Consider the following 15,299-nt stretch of genomic DNA (forward strand, 5'->3'; position numbering starts at 1 on the left):
CCAGTAGAAAGGCTCTCTCCTCCTTCTCAACTCTTAGACCATCTTCTCCACCTTATCCATGTCACTCTGATTACAGGCTGCCTTTGTTAATCTATGAACACATATTTTTCCTAGTAAGCTAATGACAGTTCATATTTATTGATTACTCACTACCACCCAGGCACCATTCTAAACATGTCACATGTGCTGGCTAATTTAAATCTCACAACAATCCCATTAAATACATAGTATGGTCATCATTTTACAAATGAGGAAACGGAGGTCCAGGGAGGTTAAGTCACTTGCCCCAGGCCACATAGCCAGCTGGTGGCAGAACCAGGCTTCTAACCCAGGTGGTCTGGCTTCAGCCCCAAACCCAAAGCCCCACTGCCTCCTTAAATGGACCACACTTCCCCCAGGTTGCCTGGTGCCACACACTGAGAAGCATCCAGCTCAGTCTCTCTCTGGATGGTTTACTGAGCATGGGGACAGGAGACTGTGTTCAAAGAATGCTTGTGAAGTGAGCAGTTTCATCTCGTCAGGGATAGTGTGCACCACTGTTCCTAGTAATTTGCTTCCCCTTCCAGGAAAAGCCCTGCCTCTTACCATGTGACCCACAGGGCCTCCCAGCAGAGGGCTGTACTCTCTCCCTCAACACCAATGTTTAGCTTGGACATGTGACTTGCTTTAACCAGGGGGATGTGAGCAGAAGAGACAATGTCACCACAGAGCAGACACTTTCATAGTCAATGCAAGGTCCAGCCGGCATTCTTTTCTCTGAGCTACAAAAGTGGTGTTTCCTAGACAGGAGTGAGTCCAGAGGACAAGTGGAGCAGAGCCACAGACAGCCCATGCCAGACCTGCCACATGGGCAAGACAGAAATCTTTATCATCATCAGGAGTCTGAGAGGATTACTACAGGCCAACTTGGTGAAAGTTGAGACACAGTGTCTGCCTAGAACGAGGAATCACAAGGGACCTATGACAACGACAATGATGGACTGAGTAGACAGCAGATAAATTTCTCCCTGCTTCCCAGTTTTATGCCAGACTATGGTCTCACCTTCTTTTCCAACCACCCCTTTTCCATTCTTCCAGGAGCCCCAGAGGAATCAGGCACCCACCTCCCAGACTCTAACCCAGGGGTGGGCAAACTTTTTGACTTGAGGGCCACCATGGGTTCTTAAACTGGACCGGAGGGCCGGAACAAAAGCATGGATGGAGTGTTTGTGTGAACTAATATAAATTCAAAGTAAACATCATTACATAAAAGGGGTACGGTCTTTTTTTTTTTTTTTTAGTTTTATTCATTTCAAACGGGCTGGATCCGGCCCGCGGGCCGTAGTTTGCCCACGGCTGCTCTAACCCCTCCTGACCTCACTGCAGGTCCTGAGTACCCCTAGGGTTCAGCGCGTGACCTACCAGCCAGCAGTGAATTCCACGTGGGCATCAAAGAAGCCAGTGACCTGGCCGGTGGCCGCCTTCCAGCCTTCAATGCGCGCTCGGATCAGGCCCTCCCGTTTCTGATTGCGCACCACCTTCACCAGCCCCGGGTAGCGTTTGTGGACATACTCCTCTAAGGGGGCCTTCAGCTCCTCTGTAAATGACAAAACACAAGACGGCCCATGACATGTCATCTCAAACATATGTCCAACCCACTGCGGTGCCGACAGACCCTCAGGAAATTGAGAATGCGGAAAAGTTTGCATGTTGGTGATTTTAGTAGAAAATTGTGACAACCCAGTCAGTGTGAGTCAGAAGACATCTACGACACAGCGGCCCAGGACAGCAATGTTCTTCCAGCAGCCCAGTTGTACACCTAGACAGAAGTGAGGCCCGGCTTTTAGAACCCACTGCTGCAGGCTGGCAGGCGTCCTCTGAGGTTGATTGTCTTTGTGGCCCACAGCCCTTCCCTGGCCAGCATCTCTGTCCTCCCACTGTCCCCTGGTCCTGTTTGTCAACTGCCAGATGGGCATTTCCATCTGCACATTCACTGGTTTTTATAGGAAACGCCTGAAGTGGTCCAGACACATAGTCATGCACCAGAGGCAATGTTAACAGGGTCGGTGCTTTGGTCTTAGGATGTGAAGGAAATCTTTGCCGAGTAATGAACATGCCGCCATGGGCAGAAGCAGTGCTCGCAGAGATGACGTACATCTCCTTCTGCACGAGCAGGTAGTGTAAAGTGCTTTATTTCTATGACCTAATTTAAACCTTACAGCAACCCTAGGAAGTTGCCAGATTAATTCCATTAATTATTAACCTAGATTAATTCCACTTCACAAATTAAGAGACAGTTTCAGGGATGCTAACCTGTCCCAAGGTCGCACACCTAGTAATGGAAGGGTTGAAACACAGGCCAAATGGGCCCAACCCCACAGACTTAAAGGTTGATACCTTTATGTACATAATGATCACTAAATGTTGGAGGCAAGTGGAATTTTTGAAAAAAGCTGGAAGAGCAATACTTACACTAGACAAAACAAAGGTTATCACCAGAGGCAAAGAATATTTCATATATAATAGCCAAGATATGGAAGCAACTGAAGTATCCATTGATAGACAATTGAATATAGATGTGGTACATGTACACAATTTAACACTACTCAGCCATGAAAAAGATTAAATCTTACCATTTGCAACAACATGGGTGGACCTAGATGGCATTATGCTAAGGAAAATAAGTCAGACAGAGAAAGGCAACTACCATATAATTTTACTGATATGTGTAATCTGAAAAACAAAATAAATGAACAAACAAAATAGAGAAGGACTCATAGATACAGAGAACAAACTGATGGTTGGCAAATAAGAGAAGGTTGAAAAAGATAAAGAGATTAAGAAGTTCAAATTAGTAGTTACACTATATCTTGGGGATGTAAAGTAGAGCATAGGGAATACAATCCTATATAATAAAAGGGAAATATGCAAATTGACCCTAACAGCAGAGTGACTGGGAATCACTGGTCACTATGACACACACTGAGCATCAGGGGGCAGACGCTCAATGCAGGAGCTGCCCCCTGGTGGTCAGTGTGCTCCCACAGGGGGAGCTCTGCTCAGCCACAAGCCAGGCTGACGGCTGCCAGTACAGTGATGGTGGTGGGAGCCTCTCCTGCCTCCTCAGCAGCGCTAAGGATGTCCAACTGCAACTAGGTCTGGTCCCTGCAGGCAAGTGGACATCCCTCAAGGGCTCCCGGGCTGCCAGAGGGATGTCTGACTGCCAGCTTAGGCCCAATCCCCCCGGGGAGCGGGCCTAAGCCAGCATGTGGTCATCCTCCAAGGGGTCCCAGACTGCGAGAGGGCACAGGCCAGGCTGAGAGACTGTCCTGAGTGCACAAATTTTTGTGCACCAGGCCTCTAGTCAGTAATATTGTACTATGTGTGATGCCAGGTGGGTACTAGACTTACTGGGGAATCACTTCATAAATTATATAAATGTCTAACCACTATGCTATACACCTGAAACTAATATAATATTGAATGTTAAATGTAATTGAAAAGTAAAAATACATAATTTCAAGCAAAACAAAAAAGGAGATTTTGGACACACACAGAGCCACCAGGGACATGCACACAGAGGACAGACCACATGAGGACACAGTGAGCAGGCAGCTACCTGTGAACCAAGGAGACTTTAGAAGAAACCCTGCCGACAGGGTTTCTTGATCTTGGCTGGACTTCCAGCCTCCCGAAATATGAGAAAATAAATTATGTTAAGACACCCAATCTGTGGTACTTTACTATGGCAGTCCTAGCAGACTAATATAGGCATTTGTTTAGAAAGGAGAAAAAAACTGGAGCCTGGGTGGGGAGGTGGCAGAAACCTCTAACGAGGCATAGCACGTGGTTGGGAGTTAGACTGCCTTGGTTTCAGAACCAAGTGCTAACATTTATTCCCAGGGTGAAACTGGGCAATTCAGCCAGTCAATTTGTGTCTCAATTTTCTCATCTACAGAAGGGGGACCTCATAGGGTTGTGGTGAGCATCAAACAAGTTAATATACATAGATGTCTAGAATTATCCCTGGCATCTGGTATCATAAACATGGTCAACATTGAGTAGCCGGCTTAGTAATTATTTTCACTCTAGGAAGGGTTAGGACACTAGAACAGAGATTTCAGAGCAGCCCAGGGCACCTGAGGAAGCTGTGTCCAAGATGGAAAAATAGGCCTATAGATTAGAACAGTGGTCTCCAGCCAGAGGGCACATCAGCATTCCGGGAGGTGTTGGGACAGATTGCTGACCCCTCCCCACAGCTTCATTTTCAAAGGTCTAGGGTAGAACCTGAGAGTTTCTGTTTCTAAGTGGACCCAGGAGTGTCCATGCTTTATATGGGAACCACACTTTGAGAACCACTGAGCTGGAAGTACATAGGGCCATCTTAGCACACAGCATGTCCTCTGTGGGTTTTCTAGGTGGGTGATATCTTTGCCCTCATCCAAGAGTTGTTAAGGATGCTGGTGGAGAAGCCAGGCTGTGGGGACCCTCTGTTTCTTCACTCACCATGAATTAGAAGGATAACCATGTAACTGGGACTGGGGTGGCCCAAAGAATGTCCAGCTTCTAGAAACCATCTACTACAAGTTGGCTTGTTTTTTCTGTGTTAAATTTCTTGGAACAATAATACTAGCAAGGTTAGAAGGCCATGCCTAACCCGTTTGGTTTTTCCTTTTCCCCCCATGCGCGCTGGGGACAAAAGGACACACCAGGGGAGGAGGCAAGGAACCACGCATGGGCACAGCACCCATGGGAGGGTTCGCCCGTGATGGCCGGAACCTGGGAATCTCCATAAGTTCAGAGAGAACATTCTGCATGTTGAGCACTGAACACCACGCCTGGGGACCCACACATTAACCCTTAGCTGCCAGGCCACCTGGGACCGAGTTTTGGCTCTGCCCAGTAACTGATGGCGGCTCTTGGCCATGACAGTCACCGTGTCCAAGTGTCAAGTGTTCTCCTCATTGGTTTAGTGGTTGTGACTGAGATGTCAGAAGAGAGAGCAGGAGGGGCAGGCATTTATAAGTTTGTCAAAAGAGCAAGTGGGTGATACCAGCTTCACCCTGACATGCTTCAGATACACATTGTTCCACATGCAACTGAAGTGATGACCTATGGGATTCTGTGGGAGATGTCACCCTGCCACTAACAGGGTTCAAAAGCAAGTGACAATGAGCAGGCTTTTCTTTCCAGCCCCTGCGTGTGACTCAGCACCCCATAAGGTATTGGGATGGGCCCCTGCCCATACTCAAAATCAACTCTGACACAAGTGCTTCGTCAAGATGCTTACAATGTAGTGCAGGAGTGGGGAGACAAGTTCAAAGAGTTGGAATATTCCGTATTACAAGGGAAACAGAGCAAAGGTCAAAGGGGGAAAATGGCTGTTGGAAGGGAAGTGCTATGAGGGGTCACAGAAGGAGAAATTATTTTGGTTGGCAGTGTTCGTGGAGAAGGTAGTGTTTGAGTTAAGCAGAGGTTTGAACATATGCTCTATTCCAGACCATAGACATAATCAAAAGCATGAGCATTGAATTGGATCTATAGAACCACCAGTGTCTGGGTGATTGAGAAGATGCCATTAATTAGAAAAGAGGGGGAAAAAGAGAAGTGGAAGAACAAGTTGAGTTCACCTGGGTGAAGCCCTGCAGACATGCAGAGGTGGCCTGCTGAACCGAAAGAATGGTTCAGAGGTGAGGAGGAAAGGCACAGAGCATCGGGGACACAGTGATGAGAGATGTCGGCCCATAAGAGGGTGAGAGTTCCAGGAGAGAGTGAAGACTAGAACTGTACTCTGGAAACGTGTGTAGTGAGGAGGAAGACAAGCTAGAGCAGTGGTTCTCAACCTTCTGGTCCTTTCAATACAGTTCCTCCTGTTGTGACCCAACCATAAAGTTATTTTCATTGCTACTTCATAACTGTAATGTTGCTACTATTATGAATCGTAATGTAAATATCTGATATGCAGGATGGTCTTAGGCGACCCCTGTGAAAGGGTCGTTTGACCGCTGAAGGGGTCGCGACGCACAGGTTGAGAACCGCTGAGCTAGAGGATCAGATGGGCTGGAAACAGTATCAAAGAGGCAGAATCATATCAAGGGTAGAGTTTACAAAAGGAGGATATGTGCATTCATTTCACAAATATGTATAGAGAGGCCATGTGGCTGAAAAATGACACCATTTTTATCCTCAGAGTTATTCCACGTCCAATGTCAGGAAAATCAAAATGCATTAGAGAAAATGAGAGTTGAGATGGACCATTGATTTAAGCAAATAGCAGGTTCCTAATGGGACCAGGGAGGGAAAAGAATTCCCTTCGGGATGCATCTGGGCCCTGTGGGAGAAGAGGATGAGTAGACAGCTCAGGAGAGTCTTCCAGAAAGACTGGTCCTGGTGGACAGGACTGTGACAGCCTGAGGGCACTGGTGTGCTGAGATTTGAAAATTGCCTTAAAGTGAGAGAACCCACACGTTAACCAAGTAAAAACAGGGCCCCAGGCTCACCCAGGAAGGAAACAAATCCCCAAATGTCACACTTAACAAATGAACCCATTCTAAGACATTACAGTAACAGTAAGAAAAACACTTTACCTAAGAAATGTCATCCTTAACAAATGAACCCATTCTACCACATTACAATAACAGTAAGAAAAACATTTTACAGAAGATTTTTCTCCCTGACAAACTCAGAGAGGAAAACAGAAACTCATTTCTGCAAAAATAAATGTTTACCTTCCAGTGTTACAAAATCCAATACTAAATTGGTCGAGAGCCTTTTGGGAATCCTTGTGTGTTATACGTTTTGGTAAACAGCATTTGGGGAGGTCAACAGGGAAGAAGCATTACTGCCTGTGATCAGAAGGGACCGGGAGGGAGATAAATCTGCTCCTTAACAATAAAAGAAACACCTGTCATCAGGCTCAAGGAGTACACATTGACAACAAGAAAGTTACAAACAGAACTAAAGCAAAAAAACACACACAAAAAAAAACACACTATCATGGCCTGGCCGGCGTGGCTCAGTGGTTGAGTGTCAACCCATTACGGTTCCATTCCTGGTTGTGGCACATGCCTGGGTTGTGAACGCTAATCAATAATTCTCTCTCATCATTGCTGTTTCTATCTCTCTCTTCCTCTCTGAAATCAATAAAAATTATATTTAAAAAACACACACATTATTATGGAATTATATTTAGATCCCGCACTTGGAGTGATAGAAGAGAATAAACCATCAGTCCAGGACCTTATCTCTAAGCCCAGCTCAGAAGCAAGTGCTGACCTAGCAGACTCATCTCCACCTGCTCCCCAAACCAGTGCATGAACCTCCGGGCCACACAGGCCTGGGCTTGCAAGGGGCCATGCCTGTATCCCTCATAGTTACCAGGTCTTGGCGATGAGACTTATTGAATGTTCTAATGTTCCCTCAAAATATGGCAACTTGGCACAAATCCATCTAAGTTAGGTGAGTGTTTCTCAGACTTGAACCTGCGCCGGCCTCACCAACAGGTCAGGAGTGTGACCCAAGAACTTGCATTTTTAAAAGTTCCAACGGGCTGCTGCTGTTCTGGTGACCTCATTCTGAGTAGCTCTGGCTTAGAGTTGGGCCCCGACCCAGCCCCATCTGCAGTGAATCAGCCCCTGTGGGTGGAAGAGGGCTCACTCTAACTGAGCAGCTGTGCCAGAACCCCAGGGTTGCCACTGCAGGGACCAGGAGGGAGATGTTTTTCTTGCTGTTATTGTAATGTCTCTGCTTTCCCACTACCTGGGCCTTCTTAGCCTGCCTTGACTGCAAGATTGAGCCCCTGGGAGATGACCCCAATCTACATAATGAGGGTCTTTCTTGCCATTTCCAAAATTGGGATCCTGATTGCTGGCTACCCCTCCATGGAACACCCTCACAATTAGGTTAGTCCCCTGACTAGGACCCCATATGATCCTGGCGTCTGCTCTCACTCTCCCTATTGTTCTTATTACTGCTGCTACTGCTACAATCCTACCAATATTACTTCTGCCACCATCAGTGCCCATGTCATCACCACAGCCATTCATTTCCAGCCTCTGTCCCTGTCTGCCATTGCTGAGGTTTGGGCATGCTGCTTAGCTGGGAATGCACAGGTTGTGACAAATAGGACAAGAAATAGCACACATAGCACATTCCAATTAAAAACAAAAACCACCTGTCTCAAAGCCGGAATTAGCTGGGACTGTGTGAAAATGCAGGTTTTCAAGACCATCTTAAGAATTTCTAAGTTAGTGGGCAGTAGCGGGGTTGACCAGCACTCCAGACGATTCTCACACAACCCCAAAGCTTCTCAAAGCATTGGTTGATTTTTTTTAATTGCTTTTACTGGGGTCACAAATACTCAACCAGAAACTTACTATTTTGACCATTTTAAAGTCTACAAATTCAGGGGCATGCAGTGCATTCACAGTTTGGTGCAGCCATGACCACTGTCTGGTTCCAGAACCTTGTCATCACCGAGAACGGAAGCCCTGCACCCAGTAAGCAGTCAGCTTCCATTTCTCGCCCTCCCTCAGCCCCTGGCGACCACTAATCTGCTTCCCGTCTCTATGAATTTGCCTCCTCTCGACATTTCATAAAAATGGAATCATACAATATGTGGCTTTTGTGTCTGTAAGTCCTAGTCAGTTCATAAGGTGGAGAGGAAGAAAGAGGTAAAGCGAAGTTTTGGGGTGAGTTTAAACCCCTAGGCCTCGCTGAAGACCTAAGTCCATATTCCCTTGCCAGTTAGCTTCTCTGATTCCCATTGTGGTTGTTGGTCCCTGATCTCTGCTAACCAGATAACCAACATGGGGATCAGAGAAGTCGACTCCCAAAGCGCCCCCAGACTCAGTGAGGGGGTTCTGACCTCTCTGAGGGGAGGATTCAGACCTGTGTTCATCCCTCCCCGCCAGCTCCTGGCTCCCAGCTTGGGGACCAGAAGATCAGGGAAAACATGGTATGCAACACAGTTTGAGCACAGACATCAGTCACGATGCTTTACATTCCACAGTGTCTTTTTAAACAAGTTATGTAAAATATTCAATATTGGCTACTTGTGAGGATGATGCCATAGAAAGAACACAAACATAGACTTAAAACACCTGCATTTTCAGGTATGCCTGAGAATATCTTTATGCTTGCAATAAATAACAAACAAAATGCATGAAAGTACCCATACAAAGGCCAGTAATGAATTTTTAAGTTATCTTTTAGGCAGACAGAGAAAGACGAGCACTGTATGATTTCATGTGTGATCTAAAAAAAATGGAACCTGTAAAATAGAGTCAAGTAGTGGTTACCAGGGGATGGGGTGGAAATAAGATTGATGGTGCATAAGGCTACAAGCTTATCACATATAGTAAATAAGCCACAGAGATCTAATACACAGTACAACTAATATAGACAATAATATTGCACAGATGGTCCCTGACTTATAATGGCTGGACTTACAAGTTTTTACTTTTGATGGTGCAACAGCATATTTCTTATTTTGAGTTTTGATCTTTTCCTGAGCTGGTGATATGCAGTATGATACTGTCTCCTTATGCTGGGCAGAGCAGCGAGCACATCTCCCAGTCAGTCACGTGACCACAAGGTAACCATCCGATGCTACATACTGTGTTGCCGGTGTTTTTTGGATATTGTGTTCTGAGCATGTTTAAGATGGGCTGGGCTACGCTGTGATGTTTGGTAGGTTGTGTGTATTAAATGCATTTGTGACTTAAAATGTTTTCAACTTACAATGGGTTTAATGGGCTGTCACTCCACTGTAAGTGAGGGAACATCTGTACTGTGATAAATATCGCTACAGCAGCCATCATATTACAATATATAAATGTGTCCAAGTAACACACTGTGCACCTTAAATTGACAGTGTAACACATCAAGTATATGCAATTAAAAATTTAAGTTAAAAAATTAGCTTTTAAAATTAAAAAAGGGAAGGTGGAGAAACCTGGTGCATATCCTGGCCATGCCACCTCTGGGTTTCTCACCTGCCAAACAGAGCTAGAAAGATCCAGAAATTAAGGCAGGCTTTGTGGGACCTGAAGTGTGTACAATTTGGAGGAGCTTCTTTAAGAAAAAGAAAAAAAAGAAACTCTCTTCTGTAAATCCTACAAAAACAAATGCACATGTTAACGCATCGTTAGGCCCCTCTCCCTCCTGGAGGGCTGAAAGGGGCCCCAACCATAAGCTTCATCATCAGTTATCAGCTTCATGACCAGTGCACCCTGGTGAGGCTCACTTCCCGGATGCAAAGTTCCTTTTATGCTGACAGTCACTACTTTTCAACCATGTTAAATACTATGCCCATCTGTATCAAAAATGAAATATTTATATCCTAGAACTGCTAACCAAGCTGACTCAAAATGTCAGCTAATCACGAGATGCTCCAGAAACACTCTTTGGATTAGTTCCCCGTTCATATTTAACCAGACAGTAATCTATCCTGCAAACGCATAGCATTCTGCGATGTTGTTTGAACTTTCACTGAGTCCTAATTAAGTGCCACTTACTGTAGTGACCCCTTGACTTATGTCAACTCTTTTTACCCTCCTAACAACTCTGTGAGGTAAGGGGGAGTATTAGCCCCATTTTCTGGATGAGGACACTGAGGCATAGAGAGGATGAATACTTTGCGGAAAGCCTGTCAGTGGCCTGGCTGCACTCCTTGTCATTCTACCTCTGATTCCTGTGGATGTGATGATTGTGATATCTGAAGCTGTTTGTCTGCTCATGTGGAATTGCACCTTGTGTCCAGGCTAGGCCCTGGACGCTTGCTCAGTGGTTAGAGCATCAGCCCACTGACCTAAGGGTCACAGGTTCAATTCCCTGTCCAGGGTATGTACTTCCATTGCAAGTTCAATCCTGGCCCCAGTGGGTGCCCTTGGGAGGCAACAATTGATGTTTCTCTCACATCAATGTTTTTCTCTCTCTCTTCTCCCTCCCTTGCACTCTCTCTAATAATCAATAGAAAAAATATCCTCAGGTAAGGATTAAAGAAAAAGGCCGGACCTAGGCTTCTCCTGCGATGGCTCTCTGTCACTCTGAGGCGCCCACATTGCCGCTCTGGCCTTGGCACACACACCTACCTTTCTAGGCAGCCGTCCTCGGACAGTGGTCAGCCCTGTCCGGAGAAGGAGCCCACTGGCTGAAGGAGGGGCTCAAAAAGAGTGGGCATCCAGGAGGACCTGCTAGCTTCCAACTCCTCCGGGCAGCCCACCAAACTCTGAAGGGACAGCAGGGATACAAGAGCCCTGGTTCCCCCCTGCTGCACGGGCCTGTCTGGCTCTGGAAAATTCTGGTCTTTAACAATAGGGATGGAGAGGAAGTACACGTGTGAAAATGCAGAACGGAATAACACGGAAGGCAGCCATAGTGAATATTTTATTCTCTGAGCATCTCTCAGCTTTGTGGATTAAATAATGCATTTTCTGACTTCGGGAACAAAAGAGAGGTAAGAACAAGAAATTTCAGGAAGAATGGGAAAGATAAAAAAGGGATGTTTTTGCTGTGTATGAAAGCATTTTAAAGGTGATTCCACAGTGAGATCAAAGCAAGGACAAAAGAAAGCAAAAGGCGAAAAGAAGCAAGAAAAGAGATGTGAGATACAAATACCAAAGTGTTAAACTAAATATATCACACGGAGCTGTGCATTCAAGAGAGGCGCTTTGAAAGGGAAGGCTATCTTTGCTTTCAGTTCCTTTGTTAAGAAATTCCTCTCCACCACTTCTTCCATTTAAATTTCACCTTTTAAAAAATAGGCACAAGTAGCCCAAACCAACAGAGAAACATCATAATGCCTGTAGGCGATGCCTCCAAATTGTTACCCCAAATTACAGGAGTAGTCTCCTATCTTGCCCCATCAAAAGGCAGTTGAAAGTCTGGTATTTGCAGCTGATTCTAATAATAACATGTGAACGTAAGCGGTAAAATTTGCCTACAGGCTGCAGTGTGTTCCTCTTTCATTATGTTTCTTATTTACTACGATATTGATTCTGAATGCATTCTGGATGCTCTGAAGCCCGCAAACCTCTTGCTTTGAAATAGCAAAAGTCACAGTCATTAAGGGGGGAGGGGGGAGAGCCAAACAGCACAGACGACTCGTGAAGTCCTGGAGAGAACAGGGCCACATCTCCGTGTTTTCCTTAAACCGGCAACCAGAAATGGAATAACTACAGCAAGGCGTCTGGTCATTCCTGCTCTAGCATTGGGGGGCCTCTGTATGCACAGCCCTGAAATCTCCAAGGTCAAAGGCAGCCTGGTGCTAGGCACAGGATCCTATTATGCATGCTCACAAAAACAAAAACAAACAAAAAAATGGTGCATATTAAAATGTTATGTAGCATAAAAGTGTCCTATAGAGAGCAGCTTTTGTTAGGGTCCAGAAGGTCTGCAGAACCTCATATGTCTCTTCCAGATAACACCTGGAAGCACAAGCACTGGCAGGTTCGAACAGATGTGAGCTGGACTGCCACACCTGAACGTGCTGGCTGAACAGAAGCTCTGCTAATATTAACCTGCCATCACACCTGACATTCCCACACTGCACACTCATTTGGGCTAAATCCTCACAGAAGGGCTACTGATTTTTTGGGGCACACAGAGGGTGCACAGGGCCGGAATGCTTTGATCTAGAAAAAGATGACAATGGGAAGGTCTCAAGAATAAAGGTGCCACCAGGCCAGGTGCACTGTGTGCTCTTACCTTGAGCCAGGGACACCTGGGGAGGAAGGGACACACCTGGTCAGGAGAATTCACCTTGAGCTGCTCTGTGACATCAGGGTAAATAGTCCATCTATACATATAAAAGGCTAATATGCTAAAGTGTCCGTCCGACCGGTAGCTATGACGCACACTGACCACCATGGGGCAGACGCTCAATGCAGGAGCTGCCGAGCTGCAGTGACTTGGCAGCGGTGGTTCTCGGGTGACGCACCCTGAACCCAGAGAGGAGGGAGCCTGATTCCTCGCGGAGCTGTGCGATTCCACCTTCGGCCGTGGGTTGTGTTGTTGCCAGGGCACTGTCGGCCCTGAATCTGGTTTACTGCACACTTGTGTTTGTGTTCCACACCCTGTACCAGCAACTTTGCAGAGTGCCCTCTTGCACTCCGGGACCCCCTGGGAGATGTCAGAGAGACGGTTTCGGCCTGATCCCATAGGCCAGGCCGAGGGACCCCTGCCAGAGGGACCCCGTTCACAACACAGACTCCCTTCAAGCCACGGTGCCACCCCAGGTACAGCCAGATGGGGAGGGACGGCAGGAGGTTGGCTCCAGGGTGTGTCCGGCCAGTCTCGTCCAGTCCTGCCCCGCCGAACACCTTCTAATTAATTTCCTTTCAATGTGCACAAATCCATGCACCAGGTCACTAGTATGGATAATAACAGTCCTTACCCAATAGGGCAGTTTGGGTATTTAAATAAGATAACACATGCTAAGCACTTAGCTTGGTGCCTGGCACATAGCATCACTCAATAATGGTTAAAATTATTATTCATTTTTAAAATACATATACAACATAGTAAAGGGAAACTAGACATGTCTTGGGAAACAAAGAGATGAGTCATAAGGATGTAGGAAGGGTTAGAAGGGGCTTGGAGAAGGGAAACAGTGGTAAACTAGAAGGGAGGGGGAAGCACAGAGGGAGGGAGGAGGAGGGGAGGAGGTGCAGGAAGGAGGCCTGAGAGGCCTGGTTCCAGGACTGGGACAGCCTCCGCTCTGGTAAATTCTGGCTGTGCTGCCACAGGTAAGACACTTGCCTCTCCAAGCTTCATCTTCTTTTTAAATATCAATGACCAGTTGTCAGAGGGTGTGGACAAGACCCAAGAAGATACCTGCTCCTCAGCCCAGGCAGGGGGACAACTGTCAGATCCTGCTCTGCATTTACCCAGAAGCCTCAGCCTCACCTGTTCCAGGATGCCCTGCAGGGGTAATTAACTAGCAGGCCCCATTCAGGCCAGGCTCCGCCTTTCCTCTCATGTGTAAGAGAAGAAGGAAGTTAGTGGCCAGCAGGACTCATGATTCTGAAGGCAGCCACCTTGCCCTAAAGGGTTTGCTCTGGGCTGAGTGCAGGTGTGGGGCACAGCTCCTACTTCCCTTTAACACAGCCTGAGGCCAGAGAGCCTCTGTCCAGCAAGCCGGCCAGAGCTCCCAGCTAAAGTGATCTAAAGACACTCAAGTCAATGTCACCTCACATTTCCAATAAAATAAGATCAAAGCTGAAACAGGGCTCTTCCAGAATAAAGGTGAAAATGGCCTGCCTGGCCTTTCTGACAACCTGAGCTTCCTTGCCCCACCTCCCTCTCCTTCTCAGTCAGGCTGGCTGGTCCCCATCGCAGCGGGGCTGTTCTAGGAGCCTTCCACATCCTTCCTGCTCAGGGGTTGTCAGAAACATCAAAGACTCACCTGTTCACACTTCCCCTCTCCCCCATCAGTCCTGTGGCCCACAAGGCCCTCCATCTCTCCCCAGGACTCTCTGAACATCTAATTCACCCATCATTTCCTATGTATCGATCCCATCTGCACACTTCCCTCTACATGTCCCAAGCTTCTCGGTCTCTAGATTCCTGCCTCCCACCCCCTGTCATTTCCCTCCTCGAGTCCAAATTCTAACTGTCTCTCGTGGTCCAACTCAAGTGCCACATCCTTCACAAAAGCCTCAGTTATTTCCCCAACTCGTGGAAATGCCACGTGCAAATCCCATTGATGTTGTCACATTAGGAGTCTGTGGTATGCTTGTCCACCCAGCCCCTCCCTTTCTGGAGCCCTGCCCCATGGCTACTAGTGTGTGGTGGTTCTGTGCAGGACTCTGCCCTCCTGGTCACAGCTGACAGATCCACAGAAAGGCATCCAACCCATTCCAGAGCACCATTTCCCTTCCCTGTCCCTCTCCAATGCCTGAAGCTGTCATTACAATATCAGCTTTGAGCTGTCTCTGTAGCCATAGATCCCTCCAGGTGACATGGAGTGCTGGAGGTGGCCAGTCTTCACAAGCTGACAAGGAGGAGGGGCTGAGATAGCAGGGACCCAGACAGAGGCCCCTGGAAGTGTCTGGGTTTGACTCTCCTGTGGCCTGGCCTCACTCCTGCCCCTGGGCTGTGTCAGACCCTCCATCATTCTCATATTGCTGGGTTCCAATCTAATGGGTTCCCAGTCTGATCACAGGGCGAGGCTTTCAACATGCTTTTGGGATTGCTCCAGGCACTGCTGGAATGAACCCCATTTCTCTTGGTATCACAGTTACAGTCTCCAAGGCCAAAACAAAAAAACGTATTCTCTACTGGAGGCGAGGCTGGAAGATTAAAAGTTAATCAGATTT

General features: G+C 47.0%; 1 protein-coding gene across 1 annotated transcript in view; it reads right to left on the reverse strand.

Annotated features, from left to right (window-relative positions):
- The window catches only part of GALNT17 (polypeptide N-acetylgalactosaminyltransferase 17), a 426,094-nt gene that overhangs the window by 199,752 nt on the left and 211,043 nt on the right, over positions 1–15,299 (reverse strand). Inside the window, exon 4 of the mRNA XM_059693393.1 lies at positions 1,402–1,576. Within this exon, the coding sequence (XP_059549376.1) occupies positions 1,402–1,576 (175 nt within the window). The remainder of the gene's footprint in view (positions 1–1,401; positions 1,577–15,299) is intronic.

Source organism: Myotis daubentonii, chromosome 4 (assembly GCF_963259705.1).
Source record: "Myotis daubentonii chromosome 4, mMyoDau2.1, whole genome shotgun sequence".
NCBI classification, from domain to species: Eukaryota; Metazoa; Chordata; class Mammalia; order Chiroptera; family Vespertilionidae; genus Myotis; species Myotis daubentonii.